The following is a 19937-nucleotide window of genomic DNA, read 5'->3' on the forward strand; positions in this document are numbered from 1 at the left end:
AACAGATTAAATAGCAGTCTTACATGTAACAATCCACTATTCGTGTCCCATATCATAACAGACAGACAAACATTTCATCAGAAGCAATTATTTTTACTTTTAAAGATTGCATCACTAGCTGACCTCCACAATACAATCACATTTTCCTCATGCATAATAGTTCTTTCTTTCTGTTTATCCACATGCTCTACACACATGTTTTTTCCAGTCCATTCAGTGTTAATGCTTCCCCTTGGTCCCAGATAAGCTGCTTAGAATCACATTTCCTGTTCAGACAGGAAACAACTACCAACACCAGTCACTTTCAGCCTTATTTCTTCTGCTCCCTACTTTTTGGGGGGCAAAGGATTTACTGCAATGGTGAAATTAGCAGATTGAGATTGCGTTCATCTCACATCTTGTGCACATACCACTGAAGAGCACTGGCTATCACTCAGTCTACACAATTTCCTCCCTATTACAAACAAACTGGTTTGTTAGGCAAGATCTGTTTCAAATTTCTTTCTCTACCATGGACGGCACATGACAGCAGTTGTATATGCAAAACATGGAGTCACAGTACAGAAGAAAAACTGGTGCAGAGTCATGATAAAGGTTCACAGGGTTTCCCTCTCCTCTCATGTTTTTGAAACAGGAAAAAATAGCCAGTACATTTCCTCATACAGCAGCTGCTATGAATTTTCTTTCCAACATACCTTCAAGATATTCTACCATTGCACATCTGTTCACAGTACAGTTTTCAACACTGTCAAATAGACATCTGATTTCTGGTAACTGCATCATAGTACTAAATTTTTAACATCATTCTTTCAAAATAAGCCTCCAACCATAAGGAGAAGTTTAGTGTAAAGCCAACAAATCTCTCAGTAAAAAAGTATTAACAGCATTAATTTGCATTGTTCAATTACTTCAGCCAGTAGTTCATTGTATTGCTTTCAAGTGTTTTGTATTAAATTAGAAAAAATGTTTAAAAGGAACAAGACTCATTAATCTTACATTCACCATTATTGCACATATCTGAAACAGATGAAAAATCCACACAGAAATGAGAGAAGAAATGGATGGAAAGTAATACTCTTCTCACAATCTATATACTTGATAAACCATACTATTGAAATCCCACCGTGGAATATTAAGAGATGACAAATAGTATACCTAAGGCTAAGCATCTTCATATTGAGTAAACTTAAATTCTTAAAACATATTATGTGTTAATAGATCAGCTGATCTGCAATATAGTTCATAAAGTCTTCACAAGAAATAATGACTGTAGAAGCCTATTATAATTTTTACACAAACTGAGTCGCATTTGGTTAAGTAGATGGAGAAGGAAATGACCAAAAATCTATGAATTATCAAATTGAGATTCTGACATTTTAGCCAGTATTGCCCAGTATCTACTGCTGCTTAAGCTTCTTTACTTCTCTTTATCAATCAAAGGTTATTTACTCTTCTTTATCAACCATAGTTTTAAGTAGTTTTGCACTTAATCCACCCAAGAGGAAAGTAATCCAATTTCTAAAACCAATGGATTAATGCTATTTTTCTACCAGTAAGTTGCCAGATATACTACTCACATTTACACTGCATGAAAAAATACACAATACTTGATACAGTACAGATGCAGCATGTGCCATTTCACCACTAGTGATTTTGCTTGCTTCTGACTGGAGTCAAGTGCAAACCTGTGACCAAAAGGTTAAAAAAAATATACATTATACTCATAACTACATGTTATACTACTACTAGGAAAAGCAAGTTCTCTTTTGCTTTTTTAATTATGCTTTCTCAAATAAAACTTTTGTCTGTCATGAAACAAAGATATTGCACAAAATCATATGTTTACAAAATCCTGCGTGAAACAAGAACCATCCTCGACTCTTCCCTCTGAGAGGCACCTTCCACATATTAAATTTTTAATGCTTTTGATAGGTCTGACAAAATTATAGCTATGAGAAAAACATATTCCCTTTAATTATGAAGAATCTTTCTAATTATACAAATTATAATAAGAAAATAGAAATGTTCTTTCAGTATATATATGCTAAGTTAGGCCAGTACATCCTCGCCAATTCCAGAAGTAACACACACATAATAAGAAAACATTTATCATAACAACACAAATAAGGCAGAAATAGAAAATGACAAGTTAATACAGAAGTTAATGCAAAATGTATATGGGGAGATTATGGAGCCCTGTATTTAAGCTGGAATTAAAAATATAAAGACTATATATTAATAAGTACTTCTATCTGGAGAGAAATAGAATAAAAATGTCTAGTATCCACATCTTCTTCTTTAGGACCTAAACAGATACCTCAATTTCCAATAGCCATGCATTTCTTTCACAATGTTACAACTGACAAATGGTGTTCACCAGCCTTCACCAAGCGCAAGACTGGATTGCTGCATCTGGGCATACAAGAGGAACTTACACTGAACCGCTGCGCACTCATTAGAGGAAATACGGAGTCCTAATGCTGCTCATGAACATTTATATTCTAGATCAGTAAAGCAAAAAGAAAAATTACCATCTAGATACTGCAAACTTTTTCTAGGTATGCGATGAAAAATCCTCCACCACTTTTTACCCTCTTCCACATTAAAACTATTTTTAAAATTCAGCTAGAGGAAATCAGTGCTGACAAAATTCGTAACGATAATGCTCACACTTCTCCCCACACACTCTGATGTTCACCTAAATAATAAGGCACTGTGAGAAAAAACAGATTTTTGCTGCTGCTGCTATTTAGGATTAGCACTTTTTAGGAAGTGAACTTCTAAGACATTAAGTTACCAATACCACTTTGAGGGCTTAATTTTTTAAAAATCAAATTACAATGCTTAGAAAAAACAATGTCTAAAAAATATCTTTTAAAACTGAGTGTATTCTTCAGCCACATCCTTTTTAAAACCTAAAAACACAGTTTCATAAAGAGGTTGAAAGACCTAACTGATCACACTTAGCAGGAAACTAACTGAACTATCTTATCACACAGACGTCAAAGACTCTCGGGGAAAAAAACCCACCGAAACGTTTTTGCACAGAACCCATGAAAACTACATCTGGTTTAATTTTTTTCCTCTCTTCTGAAACTGAAAAGTTTAATCACAGTTACGACTGTTCACCATTTTTCAAAGAAACAACAACCATATGGTTTATTTATTTGACACATTAGAACATTTAGAATACTTCCAAAAATTAACTTCCAGGAAGTGTTGCCCATTAGAGACCTGACTTCTTAGAAAAATCACACTGAAGCCTTCAGCATTAGCCTTTCTGAGGCACAGTTCTAGATGTCTTAACATTTTCACTGGACACCATTCTAACACTTTGCTCAGGTGAAAAACACTTACCTCTGCACATTTTGCCATTGAACTGGCTTCAACTGCATAGACTTTTCTAGCTCCAGCTTGCACTGCAAAAAATGAAAGGATTCCTGATCCGCAGCCAACGTCTAGGACCACCTTGAAAACAAAAGGCAGACCAAAAGAAAAAAAATATTCTAAAAGTAACTTCCTGACACCTTATTTAAATAACTGAATTTTCATAGCTATACCTTGCATTTAGTAAGTTTGGCATGGTGCAAAAACATTCCTAATTTCACTTAAAAAGTTAAAGGGTTTGTTAATGAAGAGTTTTAATGCCCTTTGTCTTATTTCAGCAGTGACAGCATATTTTTTTAAGACTGTGAATTATTTTAATGTGTAAATACATGGCTATGGTTTGTAGGAAATAGATTTTTGTAAGGAAGTTTCTTTAGGAGACAAATATGAAAAACAAGTGTAGTCTGAATACACTGGGGAGGGAGGAAAGACATGACAATAAAAATTATTTGAAGGACTACAGAATCATGTCTTTCTAAATAAAAAATCATTCTGTGATGTGGAAGTATCTTGGATAAAATCAAACTATGTATCTTTGTTCAAGTATTAGTTCTGCTTGCTGATGTTAGTATTAGACTTTTAATTGCACTGCTTGATGTGGTATCTCTCAAAGGCCCCCAGTTAAACATAAATCCCAAAGCCTCATTTTCTCCATTAGTCAGCTGGCTCACTTGTTGTAAGCCAAAATGTTGACTAAAATGTTTCAAAGGGTCAAATTTTTTTTTTCAATGTATAGTGTAATGTAAAGCCAATGACTGCTGCAACAGTCCAGACGAATCTCTAGTTCCTAGCTTTGTTCTGTTCTACGGGTCACTCAACAATGCTGCAGAGGCACAAGTATATGGAAAGAGAAGCTAACTTCTGGAGAAATGGTTGAATGACGTGACTAATGTAATCTTTGATGCAAAGGCCACTTTTATACTGCCCAACAGAATTAGGCTAATACCAGTACCTGGCTTCCCCAAAATTTCAATAGCAGCTTTGAGAAAAATCTCATCGAACAGCTCACCATTTGGGTTCCTCGTACAGGTTTGTGCTTGACTGAAAACAAGGAGCAAGACTTTTCCAGTCCCTGAGGCTGAAATTCTTATTAAATTTTGATTCAAGATGTGAAATTCACAAGCCTGTTAGGTGATTTAAGCCACCTGGAACTGAAACCTCCTAAGATTTCAAGGCACTTCAACCATGAAAACAAGCTACAGCCCTGATCCAATCTCAACAGTCAAAGGCAGAGAAGCTTAAATACAATACAGATTCAGAGTAATACTGCAGCTTAGTAAACCACCAGCTACCCCTGTTCTTTACTGCTTCTCTGCCTCAACTTCTCATATGATGCACAGTGCTTACCAGCTTCTAAAAACACAAAGAGAAGATTTTGTGTACTCAAACAAAATAGTTTTGACAGAAAAATAATGTCTTAGAATGAAGGGCATGGTCCACTCCCCAAAAGTTATTCTACATGACATTTATGTTACGTATTAAAGAATGCAGTCTATCACACGTGGCCTGAATCTGTTGTAGATAATATAAATCTGTGTTACAGAAGTACTTCACTGCAAAATAAATTAACATTGCTTCTGATATTGCATATAGTCTCAAGTTCAACACAGAAGCCAGAACCTTGCCTTTCCTAATTTTCTTTCCTAGTGAAAAATTGTATTAAGCTCATTTTTTATATCGCAGGTGACAGGCTGTCACAGATCCAGTTGTTTCTATGCTTTGGCAGGTGTTTGAATATGCTCCTATGCCCAGAAGAATCAGCTCTTCAGAACAGCAGGTGACACATAACTATCAGTTACGTAAGAAGGGAGGGAGACAATGACAAGTCAAGGCTGATTTCATTGAACCATAGGTCTAACAGAAGGTTTGGTAGATTATTTCTCAATACCCAATGGGAACCACAAATACAATAATGTTTTCTCTCTGCATATGTGGAAAGTATAAGAAGAGTTAACTGCTGAAGTTCAACATAAAAAAATCCAATGGACAAGTGTGGCTTTTTGCACCAGACGTAATTCTGACGCCATTTCTTACACTATTTTCTGGATGATTTACTAAGACTAACTCTAGTCTGATTTTCTTCTAGCTTAGTCCAGTTCAGTTTCATCCAAAATTAATCCAACTTGCTTACTCAACAATGTGAACTGAATCACCCTGAGTGGCCATGATATAAACTCACTTCAGAAGCTCATTCCTGACCCACATTAAGACTCTAGTGAAGCCAAAAATGGGCACAGCAAACTGAAGCAGCTGACACAGACGTAGCATTTGTCCAGTAATTAGTGATGCAAGGGGAAAAGGGGCTCACAAATCCTGGGTGACACAGTGTGGGAATTGCTGGAGGCTGCACAACAAGGCATAGGCATGCCCTGTAAGACTTGCTAGATCAACAGCCCTTGGCACACCAGAGACTTTGATCCAGGACATAACCTGTAAGGGAGGATGTTGCTGTGTGGGTACTGGGCCACATGGAATGGCTGATGGCTCTCCCTAAGGCTGGGATCAATGGTAGAGGTGGGGGAGGTGGGCTCTGGCTGGGGAGAGCCACCAGGTATGAAGCAGTGGGTGGAGAAGAGCAGACTGTGAACCATCGGTGTGGCTGAACAGGAGATAGTCGGTATTTTCACAGATACTTTTTAGAGGCAAAAGCCCTGAGCATCAACACCTGGCTGTGTAGCTGGTATCACAGACAGAAATTCAGCTTTCATGAGTGCAGTACCTTCTTGAGGAGTGAAGACTGGTGGGGAGAGACAAGGACCATCTAAAAAAGTGGCGTGAGAGTATCTTTGCCATCAGTTTTCTAACCTAAGAAGGAGGGCTGAAAAACTAGGTACATGTTGGAGGTCATCATAGCCTGACGAGGAATGAAGGCATGAGGGGAAGTGTTCAGGAGACAGTGAAATGGAGGGTCCCCACGCACCCCTTGTAAAAGCAGCATGACACGGGAGCCATCTGAGATGCATGTACGCAAGCACACACAGCATGGGAAACAAACAAGAGGAATCTGAAGTCCATGCACAGACGCACAGTTTTCATCTTGTAAGAATTACAGGGACATGGTAGGGTAACTTGCACCGCTACTGCTGCGATGGATGGCTACAGGCTGTCAGAAAGGACAGGCTGGGAAGCTCAGGAGGAGAGGTTGTACTCTATGCAAAGAATGACTGAAGTGCACGGATCTTTGGGAACAGGTAATGAGCTAGCTGAGAGGCTATGGGTAGGGATAAGAAGACACAGGGAAGGGATACAGATATTATTAAGGTAGACATCTGTTACAGATGCTTTGTAAAAAAAAGAGACCTAAGGGTCCTCCTGATGGAGAACAAGCTGAATAAGAGTCAGCCCTTGCAGCCAAGAACACCAACTGCATAGTGGGCTGTATTAGCAAGAGTGCAACCACCAGAGGTCAGGGAAAGGCCATTTTTAAGATGACATTTGGGGAACTCTGTCAATTTTTTATCTCCTCAGAACAAGATAGACAGTGACATACAGCAGCAAGCCCCATGGAAGACCTGTAAGATAATTAGGAGGCTGGAGGACATGACATATGAAGAGAGGCTTGAGAGAAATCAGTTTGTCTAGTTTTAACAAGAGTAGGCAGGCTATCAGGAGAGCTTACTGCTGTCTTCATCTGTTTAATGGGAGTTCAGCGAAAACTGAGAAAGATTCTTCTTGAAGGACACAGTCATAGGACAAGAGGACATAGGACAGAAGTCATTACACAAGAAATTCCAATAGATATAGTAATACCTTTTCACTGAGAGGGTTGTCAGACACTGGAACAGGTTGCCTACAGAGTCTGTGGCGTCTTCATCTTTGGATCCATTCAAAATGTAACTGGACAGACCTTAAGCAAACTGGTCTAGTTGTCCCTCCTTTCAGTAGAGGTTTGGACTAGAGATGTCCAGAGGTTTTTTCTGGCCTAAATTACTTTAATACAATGAACCTGCAATAGCACACTTTGCTCCCCAAGATGCCAGCATTGTTATTGCTGTATTGCTGCTGTTATTGGCAGCTGTATGAGCAGTCACTAAGACAAAGTGCTGTGAAATAACAATACAGGGTACCAGTATGCATCTTTCTGAAAAGCAGAATTTTAAAATAAATAATAGATGGGTGATGATGATGTAATGCACATTGAGAGGAAAGGTGGTAGATTGTATGTGCTTCAGTAGTTGTTTTGAAATGTGAATACAGCTACTTCAGCAATTATCAGAAATCAGAGTCAGGAATAACCCACACCCTACCCTCTTGATGACAGTTCAGTACTGGTCCTGCTTTCACCTACACAGATGAATAGCTTTTCTAATGTGAATTTAATGGCAATTACTCACGTGTGCAAATATGCTTGCATGCTTGAGTACTTGCACAACTATAGTCCTGAAAAGCACTTCTGAATAAAAGGGGTAGGGAGCAGAGGTCAAACAAGGAAGAGAAACAACAGTGAAAACATAAACCTAAAAGCAAAAATGTCATATACCTACAATGGCATTTATAATTCAAAATTACTATGTATCAGCAAGACTACATACATAAATACATATATATTTTTAGCATGTGGCTTTGCACAATGTGAATGGTTAATTTTTGTGATCCTTTATCCAGGATCTTTGGAGATATTCTAATTCTAGTTGCTTTGTTTTTAAGTAAACTATTCATAAATAGACTACAAATGAAAAAAATCAGAATCTAAGACTTATTTTCAAAAGAAGTAGAAATGTGTCAGCCTTTACTCAGTTTGAAACAGCATTACACCCTGCTACTGTGAAATTTAGTTATGAGCCTTTTTTTAGTATAACCAATTAAAACACTTTGAAGTCTCTCTTTTGGCTCTCTATAACAATTCAAAATCTAAGACAAAATTTTACTAAAATAATTAGTAAATCCTCTAAGGTGACTCCTTCTAAGAGTAAGGAATATATGCCTGTAAGAATTACCATATTAATGTGAAGAATTCAGCCTCAGATTCATTAGATTCTGAATGAGTTCTCCTTATTCACAGAATCATAGAATCATAGAATGGTTAGGGTTGGAAGGGACCTTCAAAGGTCATCTAGTCCAAGCCCTCTGCAAGAAGCAGGGACATCTCCAACCAGATCAGGTTGCTCAGAGCCTCATCCAGCCTGGCCTTGAACGTTTCCAGGGATGGGGCATCTACCACGTCTCTGGGCAACTCGTTCCAGTGTTCCACCACCCTCATTGTAAAAAATTTTTTCCTAATATCTAATCTAAATCTACCCCCCTCTATTTTAAAACCATTACCTCTCATCCTATTATTCTTTTAAGCTTCAATGCATATAAATAGTCAATCCAAGCACTACTCCCAGTTTGTCCTGAAGTAGTTTACTTCTGACAGACAGTGTTTGAATTTGTCACCAAGAACCCTCTCAAAGGGTCCAGAATTGTGTCCAGCACAACTCAGAATCCTGTTGCTCTTTCTCATACAGACATTTTTTCAACAGCAAACAAAGCCTAAAATAAGAAAAAAATGTACTTTATCACCTGATATCCCTTCACTATAGGCAAAAATATTTGTATAATAAATCATTAAAGAATGTAGTGAAGTAGGCAGCAAAGCTCAACAAATATATTGGGGGGATGCAGAGGAGGTAGGAAACAGTAAGACAAACAGCAATTGAATAAAACTTTTACCAATAATGGAGGTATCAAAATAATTGTGTCCTTTTTGCCTTTTTTACCTCCTCACTGCCATCATTACATGTTTCTGCCTGTCTTATAGTTTCTGGATGTAGGACAAATATAGTTGCCGTATTTCCAATAGATCAAGTCTCAATACAATGGATTTCTCAGGTTCTCATGGGAAAGCATTTTGCCGCAATGTATGTAGTTCAATTTTTTCAGCTACATTTATTCTGAAAATTGCCATTTCTCCATAGAATCTGGATAAAGAGAGATTATTTTCTAAGTAGGTGGCCAGCAACACCCAGCCTGTAATAGTCTAACTATTTGGTTGCTGAAGAGAAGCCAAGGCACCTCCAACAGTTGGGAAAGCAAACAAACCAACAGCAAAAGCAAGCAAGATGTACTACTGCACAGCAGCAACCTTTTCTCCAGAGGCAAAGAGTATGCAAAACCAGCATTCCTTACTGCAGGCACAAAAACGGAATGGATATATTACCTATAGAGATAAATCTGCCTTTTGCATTATAACATAGGAGCATCCTATTTGGCAAGAAACCAATGGCAAATAAAATCCCCCCTCTGCTTTTTCTTTCACCATATATTCAAGTTACATATTCCAGCACAAAATTTAATCCATTAATGATACAGTAGCTGCCCTTACCCAGCTGGTATCATCCAATACCACATGCTTTGGGGTTTGATTCTGATGCCTACAGCAAGCCAGAGCAGCCCTGTGCACACTAGTAGTTTACTAAACTTACTGAATTAAACAGGAGAGGAGGACTGTATCAGGCCTGAAAGAAATTACAGAGACTAAAACTTATTTGTTTCCTTTCTATAAAGGCTTGTTTCATTTCTATGAAAGGAGATAGTTAAGTCTATTCGTTAAGGAAGCACAGTTTACCTAAGTTACATGGCAAAGAAAAATCATCAGCTGCACTTGAATTTATTACTAAACTTAATTAATAGCTAAAAAATAATGATCTTAAAAAAATTCAAACAAATTCCACACTTAGAACTCTCCTCATTTTGGCTGTAAATACGCTACACTTTTAAAGGGAAATGTTTTGTTCAGTATTTGCTTATATGTTATTAAAAAGTCTACTCTGTGAGATAGTAAAGCCATTTGTGCTGGTGTGAGTTGAAGTCAGAGGCTTTTTTTAAAAGAAAGAGCACACAGAAAGATGAGAGAAAGGAAGGGAAAAGGAGAGAAAACAAGAACAAATTATAAGGTGAAAAAAATAATAATTGCAGCTTCATTTTCTCCATTGTTTTTGTTTGCAGTCTGCTGCCCAAACACGATAAACAGAGCTCACATGGTCTCAGCTGACATTCTAAGACCTATAAAATATTCCTGCTAGGCTGCTGCTTACAAACTGCCTATCTGCTTATGGAAGGTCACATATTGTCTAATATTTATGGTTTTTATTATTTTATTAAGAGCGGTGAGCAGTGTCATAGCAAGATATGCAGATGACACAACGTCCAGTAATTAAAGAGCAGAGAGAGCTAGTGAAGGCAGGCCACTGGACAATGCACAAATAAATTAAACTCAGTGCTGATTAATACAACTTTGTGGAAAATATGAATTATTCATGTACCATTCAAGTTCTAAATTAATCATCATCATCATCATGAACAAACAACAACGAGCCTAGGCACCGCTATGAATTGTCTGGTGAAGATCAATGCTCAATGGACAGATGCAATCCCAGAAAAAAAAAAGTAAAGATTTATAAGAAGTAGAGTAAAGAATAACTAGGAAGTTAGAATTCTGCAATATAAATTAATTGTATGGCATTGTCTGCACTACCATGCATAACTCCTGTCAATCCTTTTCAAAACAGGTGCTGCAGAATTAAAGGTGACAGTAAGAAGGAAGGCAAAAATGGTAACAGAGCATGTGCACTTTCTTCATACAGAAAAAGACGGGAAGGACTGAGAAAACTGACCTCAGAAGTAAGACTATGCAACAAGAGACAACAAAAATTGGCACACTAGAGGAATGATATAAAGAAAATCAGAATTTCAATCCTCCTTTGCCTCTCAACCTAAGAGCAAAATGACAGCATTGGAAAGCTGATAAACTAAACATCTTACTAAAGGAGATACTTTTCCATGTAACATGACATTGTATTATGAAGTTTGTTGCTGTATGAAGGGATGGTATCAGAGAAGAGAGTGTGTGGTGACTGGTCCTGGAGAGGGTCAGAAAGTCTCTGGTTAGTGTGACTAATTGCAATAGAAAAAAAAACCAAAAATATTGTAAAATATACTAGTCCTATGCTTTGTATTTCATGGAGCCCCAAAAAATCAAATTCAAAAGTGACTTAACCTGTGGCTGAGAGGCAGATTATCCTACATCTCCCCAGTGTAAGTTCTTTTGTCTTTTGCTGAAGTATCTGATTTAGACAACGTGAGAGATGGAGGACTAGATAAAGAAGTAACAATCATCGTTATATCCATTACAGTAGTCTTCAAGATATATATTTATATTTTAGAGATGAGTTTGGCATCTGAAGTTGTAAGTTCCTGCACCGTTTCCAAATCTTGGCGTTGTACAAATGGAGCCACAGCAGCCACTTATGTGCTTGCTCAGTTTGCACTGACTGTGGGATGCAAAAACCTAGCATAGACCTCCATGAAAGAGAAATAAACTTTACAGGTATTTGCAAGAGACTATATGGCATAACAGCAAATAGACAGTCAACAGTTAAGACAAGGAAACTAATATTGTGTATGAGGTCCAAGATGCCAAATGGGAATGATAACAGCCTAAAATGGCAAAAAAATATACACTTGTATGTTCCTAGACTGTCCACAGAAGACAGCAGAGGAATTTGTGGCTCATGTTTGGCACCATTCATCCTGAGGATGTACCATCACCATCATGCATTGTCATCCATGTGCTTGACAATAAAATTAATAATATAAAGCACAGATGAATTAGTATATTCATGTACCAAGTCCCAGGTGAGAAAAGGCTCCAGTCTGATCAGTGTTGCTCTACAAGGTAAGCTGAAGTTTAGAGCCTAAGCAGTATAATGGAACATTTAAGACACTTAACAGAGCTTACCTTGTCTGTAAAATCTATGTGGTTCTGTAGGATAGCTCTATGATAAGTGGCCGTCCTCACAAAATCCTGCATCATATTCTGTTGTTGAGACAGACAGCCATAAAACTAAAAGGAAAGGAGGACAGGAAAACCAGAAAAAAGATAAAGCCCATCTTCTATCAATCTTACCTTAAATTACTTGGTACTTAAATTACCAAGGTCTTGACCAACCTCTGAATAAACCTAAGCTATCTTTCTAACTGACCGGGTGACTAAGGTCAAGGAAACAACCACAACTTAGATTTCACAAACTGGCACTGAAGTTTCATTACCTGAAAGTACTGAGCAGCGGACGCATCATCTGTTCGCTGACTGAATACAGAGTTCTCCTTCTTGTGGCTACAGCATCTTTTCAATGCATTTGCAAATGTGTTGTATTCTGGAAAAGAAAAACAGAAGAGACACAGACAGAGCAAAACCCGTAAGTTAGTAAATGAAGATAAACATCCAATGACAAGATAAGAACACATTCCATCACACTTGAGAATGCTTCATTTGATTTACGGTATTCATAAATACACAGTATTTAGCTACATACAGTAGCTAACTGTACATACTGTAACTACATACACAGTAAATAGCTTCAAATTTCATTAAACAGACAACAACTGTTTCAAGGATCTGGCCAGCATTGAAAGATTTTAAGAAGCATCTGCATGCATGCATGCCACGGTGTTGTCAATGACTCTCCACTCAGGTTACTTAACTCCTGCAAATATCTGTGATGGTGAACTCTAACAGAGGAGTGGTTGTCCATAAGCCTCAACCTGCTATTTCAGCTTAATCCACACCAACTCAAGCTCCACACAGAGAACCACCGAGGGTTATTGTGAAACACATGGATTTGACTGATAAGGTTTACAACATAGAACAAACCAGTCAAGTTGAATTGGCCTAAAAAGCCAGGCTGAGGACCATGTACCTTCCTTTAGAAGATAAAAAGGAAATTTTAGCTTTAGACTTCCTTTAGTCTAGCTAAAAAGGTCAGAGTTACAGCCCTTTAGCTTCTGTGGACAAGATCACTTCTGACATCGGGTAAGTAACAGGAAAAATCATATGGACCTTAAAAAAACAAATAACCAGTTCACACAAGGGCTTTTGTCTCCATCTTTTAAGATCAAGCCAAACCACCAAGCATAAAGTAATTCCTTGATGCCCAAAAGAAAAGCACATGCCAGTAAGTGGAGAAAGTATCTAGAAAAAAGCACTACAAGGAAAAATTGCCAGGGAGGAAGCATAGATAACAACAAAGAAATCAGAAATGGAAGTCTTGTATCTTCTGTTCATACAAAGACAAGAGAAGATAGAGAAATCAGACCACGCAACATTCATAATTTGCTAAACCAGGGAGAAAGGAAACTCCTACCACAGTTCACAGATTTTAAAATAAAAATAGCACTTGCCTGAAGCATGTACTGTGCACTGGGAAGTACATGCTAAGTGCTCTAATCATGCAATACTTTGAATGGTCTTTGAAACAAAAGGCCTGAAGATAACAGAAGTAATTAATAAACTTCTCAACACAGTAACCAGGGAGAATTTCCCTCATAATTTCACGAAATTCTGGAATCCTCAAAACAGAGATTTGGTTGTGTTGATCCTCTTCCACTGCAGAAATGTGACATATCTGAAGGGGAAGAGACATAAAAGATAGGAAGTGACTTTCCCTTTAGCTTTGGAAATCAGCACAAGCTCAGTGTCAGTTGTTTGGGAATAAAAACAAAGGGCCATGTTTACACAACCCAACACAATCATGGTTGCTGTAAAGTTATCTTTAATGGGCCAAAAAAGTATTTTTTAATAGGGTCTTGAGAGAGAGCTCCTCAGTAGAAAATTTTTAATTCTTTGAAAAAGTGTTTAATAAAGACAGCATAGAATTCAGCAAAAGCAGAACAAATTGGTATTATTGTTATCCAGGCTTTCCAGTCTTTATACATCTAGAAATCATAAAACTAGAAACCTGAATAGAAAAAAAACTGATGTATTATGGTTTCACCATAAGAATTTCACACCAAAAAATGTGACAGACAGCTGTGTTTCCTCAGAGAAGTCCAAATTAGCTGAGGGCACAGCCCCTTGCATATCTGGGCTACCTCACGTAACAAAGTCCTCTTGTAAGCGTCCAGTGTCCAAGCCCCTTCTCTTAGTTGAACTTATGAGCAGTCTAGTGTATGCAACAAAATAATTTTGTTGAAAGTCTGGAACAATAGCTCTAAGAAGCATCACAGCACTAGTTTGCTGTGAACAACAAGGTCAGTTTAACTTTGCTCTGGTAGAAGACTGTAACAGTGTCAGAAACGGTAAAACACAACTCACCAGCTTATTGAAATAGGAAATTCCCTAGTGCTCAGGAAATTTGCTAGAGAGCTGATCTGTTGCCACTCTGCAGAATATTCCCATGTAATTTCCAGGTGGGACAAAGTCCCACTTTGCTACTTCTGGCCTGTCAGCTCCCGTGAGAAGAAGATGCCACATACAACATCTGAATTTGGGGTGATATGGGGGTCTCAAAATAATTAAATTGTTCCAGAAGTAATTGTAAATTACCATGAAAATGTATAAATTCTAGCAACATGCCCTTGTCACTCCCACACAGGGAGTGTGACAGTCAGAACGAAACAGTAAGTGACTGGATCATAACAATGAAAAGTGGCCCAAATTACAGATAATGCCAATTTTTTTTCTGGAAAATGCAAAAATCATCTTAAAACAGATCAGTCCCTCTGTTCTTTCTCTGCATGAAGAGACAACACCAGAAAAAAGTCTGGCACTGGATGGTGGAGATTTTTCCAAGCAATCACGCATTGCCTTAAGCATCTCCCTTCCCTGCCCCGCCCCCCCCATCTGAAGGTAAGAGGTGATTCTATAGATACAGTGACATGCTTGACTCCTTTCTAGTCCCTCTTCACACACCATTTTCATACCTCTGCAGAGACTTTTTGGTAGCTCAGAACATCACCTTTGGTGTCCTTGGTGTCCAGAAATGAGAACAGATTTCAAAACCACAACACTGTAACAAAAACTGGAAAAGCTTTCCTAGAGAGGTTATGCCACAGAAGTTTTTATCCTTGGAAGTTTTCAAAACATAACTGTACAAAGCTCTGAGCAACCTGCGGCTGAACCTGCTTTGCAAAGGAGGCTTGACCAGATGACCAGATGGGTTCTCTTCTAATTTAATTATTCATTGATTCTATGAAAAAAAAGTATTATTTCCCTGTGATACAGTACTTCTTTACATATAAATAAGACATCTGTTGCCAGAACTCTCCAGTGTGCTGGCAGATTACTAAACTAGTAATCATTGAGTTGAAGGGTACATCAAAACAGAAAAAAGAACAAGAGGTTGACTGAGTTCCTCCACAATCTTTCATAATGGACCTCAGATACCCTTAAAGTTTTCCTAACAGAGTACCTGCAAGATCACAAGAGGCTCTGGCAGACTATAGAGGAGAGAAGTGTCTCATTTAATTAATCAACCTCAAGAAAAATACAGAATTAAAATCTTCTCTATGAGAGGCAGTAAAGATTCAGCAATAAAAATAGGAACAGCATTAGATCTAATACACCTCAGTGTTTTCACAAACCTTAAATCCCAGCTCCACATTCTACACATTCATCAGTGGCTAACACTGTGAGAAAAAATGTCTAAGCATAAAAATAGAAATATACATTTAGTTGCTGTTGTTGGATGGGAAGTAAAAAATACAGTCCAGTGAAAAAAGCAACAGCAACCACGAGCACTGGTTTACAACTTATCCATTAAAAATTAATAATTTCACCTTTGAGAAATCCTTATAGCCTTGTCTGATCCTGCACTGACTGAATAAATATACTGTGAAAAGTCCCCTTAGACCACAAATTTGCTCCTCTTTTCTTTTCCCAATCTGTTGAATGGATGTTAGTTTATCCTCAACATTTATAAATAAAACACTCACCAAAAATCTTTGAGTTCATTCTACTTACTTTTTGAAGGAAATTATAGCTAAATAGCTACAAACTAAAGGTTAGGTTGTAAGGAAGGAATTACTGTTGCAGATGTGAATTTGGGATTTGGAGGGGGTTTTTTTTGAATGCAAACAGTCAAAGGATTCTAAAGGGAAATCTCTTAGGGAATGCAAATTGCCTAGGAATTATTCATAACAATTGCTACCAGTTTCAAATATTGTCTGAGAGTTCAGATGCACATTCATTTATGTGACAGAGCAAAGTGAAATATTAATAAATCTTTAGAATCAAATATAGAAAAGTTGAATTATTCTGAACACTCTGCACGTGACACAGACACAAGAAATAAATTCAAAAGTAAGACATATTAAAGCTTTAAGAAATTCTCTCAAATAAGGACCCCCTGCTATACAGAAGAGAAACCAGTTTGTCTTTCTTTGGCATGGACAAGGCACACTATGCATATTCCTATTGTAGACTGTCCTAGAACAAAGAAAAGAATTTATATCAAGTCCATTTGCTGTATCCTGCAAGTTTGTTTTCTATATCTAACAACAATTTGCAATAGCCTGTCTTCTCTCTATTTGCTTCTGCATGCAAATACACTAAGCTGTTTCCTTCCTATATTTTCTGTAAAGGAGCTTCTTTTATTAGCCAATACCTCATCCTGCTCGTGATATGAAACACGGCTTTACCTGTAAATTGATCAGGATCCTTAAAGTAAATTTAATGTTGCTCTTCCTACGATTTTGGGAACTTAATCTGTCATACGTAGAAATATATCCAGAACTGATGTTTGCTTTTATGACAACTAGATTTTCTTCTTTATTTAAAGTAAGTGAAAGAGAAAAGGATCTACACCAACACCAGTCTGGTTCACTGACAGGATAGAACAGTGGTGAGTCATGTACTTTGGAACTTATTTATTCTGAAACCCGGAATCAACTATACAGAACTGAAAGTCAGTAAAGTATTTTTCAAGAACAGCCAAAGAATATTTTTTCATTAATCCTCAGCCCTATGTCCTTCATCAGGGTTCTAGCACTCTATATATCTTTTCCTTTGATGTTACAAGGAATTTTTTTTCTTTTCAAAAGCAAACTCAAGTATAATGCTTTTTTACTGAAAGGTGTTGCCTAGCAATCTGAGTGTAGTGTTTCAAATGTCACCTCTTCAAGAGTCTTCTGTCCAGTTCTGACAGATTCATTCTATTACCTTGAACAAATCATGCAGGCTTTTTACCTGTTTGTTCACCTATAAAGAAAAAGGTCCTGTTTGGTTACAAAATTTTCTGAGTTATCAGGGGTTATACTTAAACAAAAATTAAACTATTTTGTAAAATCACAAATTAATGTGCATGGGAGGGAAGGGAGGGTAGAAGTGCTTCTTGATGAAGTGCTTCTTTATGCTATGCCTGGCTATGTTTTCTCACCCTCAAAACTCTTTCTTTTGCTTTATTCTCTGAAAAAAACTGCAAACTGGGAAGGTGGCTGTGACTCTCCTTTAAAAGCTTCAGCTATCTTCAGAGAAATAACTTACAATATTCACTGACTGAAAAATAAATCTTTGTGCCCCCACCACCCTAGCCACTTAAATCAATATAGTTTTCCGCTAGCAAGCTGACAAAACCCTCAAAACTTTAAAAGTGTTATAGCCATGTTTGAAGAGTAGCAAATTAATGAATCAAGGCTTTAAAATTAAACTCTTACAGTGCATTTACTCTTTCCCATGCATTTTAAGATCTCCAATAACTACTACAACAAGAATGACCTGGTGTTCTTGAGGACAGAGGTAAGCAGATGTATTTATTGTCTTTTCATCTACACCTTTTCAGTACCTAAACCCCCTACCAAACCCAAAACTCCCCCCAAACCCACAAATGTTTCTCCTTCAAGGAAGTCTCTTTTGGATGTTGTTCTGAAAATAACAGAAAAAATTGGAATGAAGACCACTATGAGGACACAGCCTAATCTATAGATTGTACTAGCTAACCTGTACACTAGTTTAGCACAGTGCAACAGGCTGCAAAACTTGCCCAAGTAGGGTGACGTGCGGAAAACGGACTCCACAATCTGTAAGATTGTAAAGTAGGTACGTTTATTCAGCGCCGGGCAGCACGGGGGGTAGTCCCGCTAAAACCATGCGCGCCTGACACGGCAACTCACTTTGAATTTATACAACCAGGTGTTACATACACATGAAGTTTCGTAATTTATCTATACATATACATGATCAATCCTTGCTTCGTATTAAAATTAGTCCCAAGGGGTCATTTTCATAAACTCCCCCCATCTGCGCTTGCGCAGTGCCTCCTGGTGGTGGTCGTCAGGGGTCGTGGGGATGAAGATGAGCTGCTCCTCTTCGTCACCGCTAGTAACCCTTTGTTTTCACGCAGACTCGGTTACGCTTTGGTTCTTGTCCAAACCGCAGGGTCAGTTCTAGCTGGTTCATACAGAAGGCCCCTCAGCTCTTATCAAGAACTGTCTTTGGGAGGGATACAAAACTTCTCGCTTTAGATATTCTACACAATGGCTAGTTAGTAAAGCATAAAGCACCATCTGCCTTAGTATGCACAGCTGCAATTGATTAATGCTTATACCTACTTAACCCCTTCTCTCAGTGGGTGCATCCAAAATACCTGCAGTCATTGCAGCAAGTACAACATAGCACTTAAATTTATGCATTTTACCTCCTGAAATAAACTGTTTTTAAAACACCTGTATTTTTAACTGGATTAAAAGTCCTCCTTAAATTCTTTGATGTGAATTGAAGCCTGTGTTCTATGTCCCACAATACAGGAAAAAGAAAATCCAGCTAGTCAAACTGTCTATGCTTTAAAATTAAAAAAGAAACTTGGAAAATTATTTAAATTCATTAGGCACTCTTAGGTAACTACCTATGTGCAAGCTCTTACTTCACAACAACTAAATCTCCGTCCAGTAAGGGGTACGCTTCCTCAAATTTATTGTACATCATGTGATAAAAACATTCATGCAGGCAGCTACTAGGAAAACAGAAAAAAAAGCCTAGTTCATATTCTAGTGTACCCCATAACAGATGCTTCTTTGGAGCAAAACTCATCTTAGGGAATGAATTATTAGCTTTCAGAAGAAAATTGTCAGTTTCTTTTTTTTTTCCTAGCCATTGAGAAAGCAAGGAAAATGCCCACTTGTGTGCGCTGAAGTGCTTTCACAAGGATCTTAAAGAGGAGATTCAGAAGAATAAAAGACTAATCAGAATAATAAAATTATCAAATATATATCCTAGCAGGAACTCTGCCTAACAATTTAATTCTTGTATGAAAATATAAACTACTGACCTTGAGAGAAAGAACAGTAGAATCATAAGCTTAACATAACGAGATACTTTCAGGATGCTCTTAGCAGGAGCTAAGATAAGTTAGACGGGAACATCCTGACGGGGGTACAGACACACTGGCTGAGACCAAGATAAGGGGGCTTGAGGAGCAACTGATAGGATGTGCAGACACACTGGCTGAGACCAAGATAAAGGGACTTAAGAAATTTAGAACCAACTGATAGGGTGAAATAACCAAGGAAATTGGGAACCAGCAAAGATAAGTCAGCAAGAAACCACCCTGGCAGCAAGAACAAAGCAGGACAAAAGTCTGAATCCACGCAGCTGGACACAGTGATAAGGAGGAGAGGACGACCACCAGAGAGACTGCGACTCCTGAGAACAGTCACGAGATGGACACAGAGACCAGAGAATAACCTGTAGCGGGAGGAAAACTTATGATAATGATTTCTCGGAAACCTAATTAATATATAACCAAGTCTGTGGGAATTCTATGAATATGTATGTCTATGATGCATAAATACTGTAC

General features: G+C 37.8%; 1 protein-coding gene across 1 annotated transcript in view; it reads right to left on the bottom strand.

The window, feature by feature from the left end:
• The window catches only part of LOC104479762 (histone-arginine methyltransferase CARM1), a 74705-nt gene that overhangs the window by 22223 nt on the left and 32545 nt on the right, over positions 1-19937 (bottom strand). Inside the window, exons 3-5 of the mRNA XM_086770717.1 lie at positions 12418-12524; positions 12107-12211; positions 3358-3468 (exon numbers count right to left, since the gene is read on the bottom strand). Coding sequence (XP_086626843.1) covers positions 3358-3468; positions 12107-12211; positions 12418-12524 — 323 coding nt within the window. The remainder of the gene's footprint in view (positions 1-3357; positions 3469-12106; positions 12212-12417; positions 12525-19937) is intronic.

This window comes from Chlamydotis macqueenii, chromosome Z (assembly GCF_036417535.1).
Source record: "Chlamydotis macqueenii isolate bChlMac1 chromosome Z, bChlMac1.mat, whole genome shotgun sequence".
NCBI lineage: Eukaryota > Metazoa > Chordata > Aves > Otidiformes > Otididae > Chlamydotis > Chlamydotis macqueenii.